At 48.6% G+C, this 1250-nt stretch overlaps 1 protein-coding gene across 1 annotated transcript in view; it reads left to right on the forward strand.

Moving 5' to 3' along the window:
* Window positions 1-811: 811 nt before the first annotated feature.
* Window positions 812-1250, forward strand: part of LOC109152129 (uncharacterized mitochondrial protein AtMg00810-like) — a 3289-nt gene continuing 2850 nt past the window's right edge. The window contains exons 1-2 of the mRNA XM_019299703.1: window positions 812-839; window positions 941-1250. The exon at window positions 941-1250 is cut by the window's right edge and continues 640 nt beyond it. Of these exons, the coding sequence (XP_019155248.1) occupies window positions 812-839; window positions 941-1250 (338 nt within the window). The remainder of the gene's footprint in view (window positions 840-940) is intronic.

The following is a 1250-nucleotide window of genomic DNA, read 5'->3' on the forward strand; positions in this document are numbered from 1 at the left end:
GAACGCCGTAACAGACACATTGTCGAAACGGGGTTAGCTCTTCTTGCTCAAAGCTCTGTCCCGCAAGAATATTGGGACTACGCTTTTGAGACTGCCACCTGTTTAATTAACTACCTTCCCACCTCAGTCTTAAAGTTTGAAAGTCCATACTATCGCCTCTACAAAAAATCACCCCCTTACCAATTTCTTCGTGTCTTCGGGTGCCAATGTTACCCTCATCTACGGCCGTATAATCGGCACAAGATGGAGTATCGTTCCACTCTGTGTGTCTTCTTAGGTTACCCACTGTCCTATAGGGGATATAGATGCATGGATCCAATCAGTGGGAAAACCTATATCTGTCGCCATGTGCGGTTTGACGAGAATGTGTTTCCCTTTGCAACAGGTTCTGTGCAGGCTCAGGAATCTACACCTGCGTCTCTACCTTGGGCATCCGCACCCGTATCACCGGTGCAATCTTGTCAACTTATGCCAACTCCGGACCCTGAACCGGTCCCACTGGCCCAAGAAGCACCTTTGTTGGCTATTGAGCCAAGTGCACCACGACGGGGCCGGAAACGGACCACTGTCCAACCTCTGGCTATGCGCCTTCGGCGTATGACTCGGGGTAATAATGAAGAGTTTCATGCTCTAACTGCAACAGCTGATCCAACATGCTACTCCCAAGCTGTAGGTCATCCACAGTGGCGTGACGCAATGGATCAAGAGTTCAATGCACTTCTTCACAACAACACTTGGCGATTAGTTCCCCCAGACCCAACCATGAACATCATTGGGTGAAAATGGGTCTTCCGTACGAAACGGACTGCCGATGGCTCGATTGAACGCTATAAAGCTCGGTTAGTAGCCAAAGGCTTCAATCAAGTCACAAGGGAGGACTTCTTTGATACGTTCAGTCCGGTTGTCAAACCCACGACTGTCTGCATCTTGTTTTCGTTAGCTGTCTCAAAAAGTTGGACTCTGCATCAGCTGGATGTCCACAACGCCTTCCTGAATGGCCATTTAGCCGAGACGGTATACATGAAACAACCTCCCGGATATGAAGATCCAACACATCCCGATCACGTCTGTCTTTTGCAGCGGTCTCTATATGGGCTCAAACAAGCCCCAAGAGCCTGGTTCAAGAGACTACACGATTTTTTGCTAACTGCAAGTTTCGCGTCATCCAAGACTGATGTCTCATTATTCTACCACTCGGCGGGTGCTTCTAAAGTCTTTCTACTCGTCTATGTGGATGACATCATCATGAT

The sequence above is a fragment of the Ipomoea nil genome, unplaced genomic scaffold, assembly GCF_001879475.1.
Source record: "Ipomoea nil cultivar Tokyo-kokei standard unplaced genomic scaffold, Asagao_1.1 scaffold2387, whole genome shotgun sequence".
Taxonomy (NCBI): Eukaryota; Viridiplantae; Streptophyta; class Magnoliopsida; order Solanales; family Convolvulaceae; genus Ipomoea; species Ipomoea nil.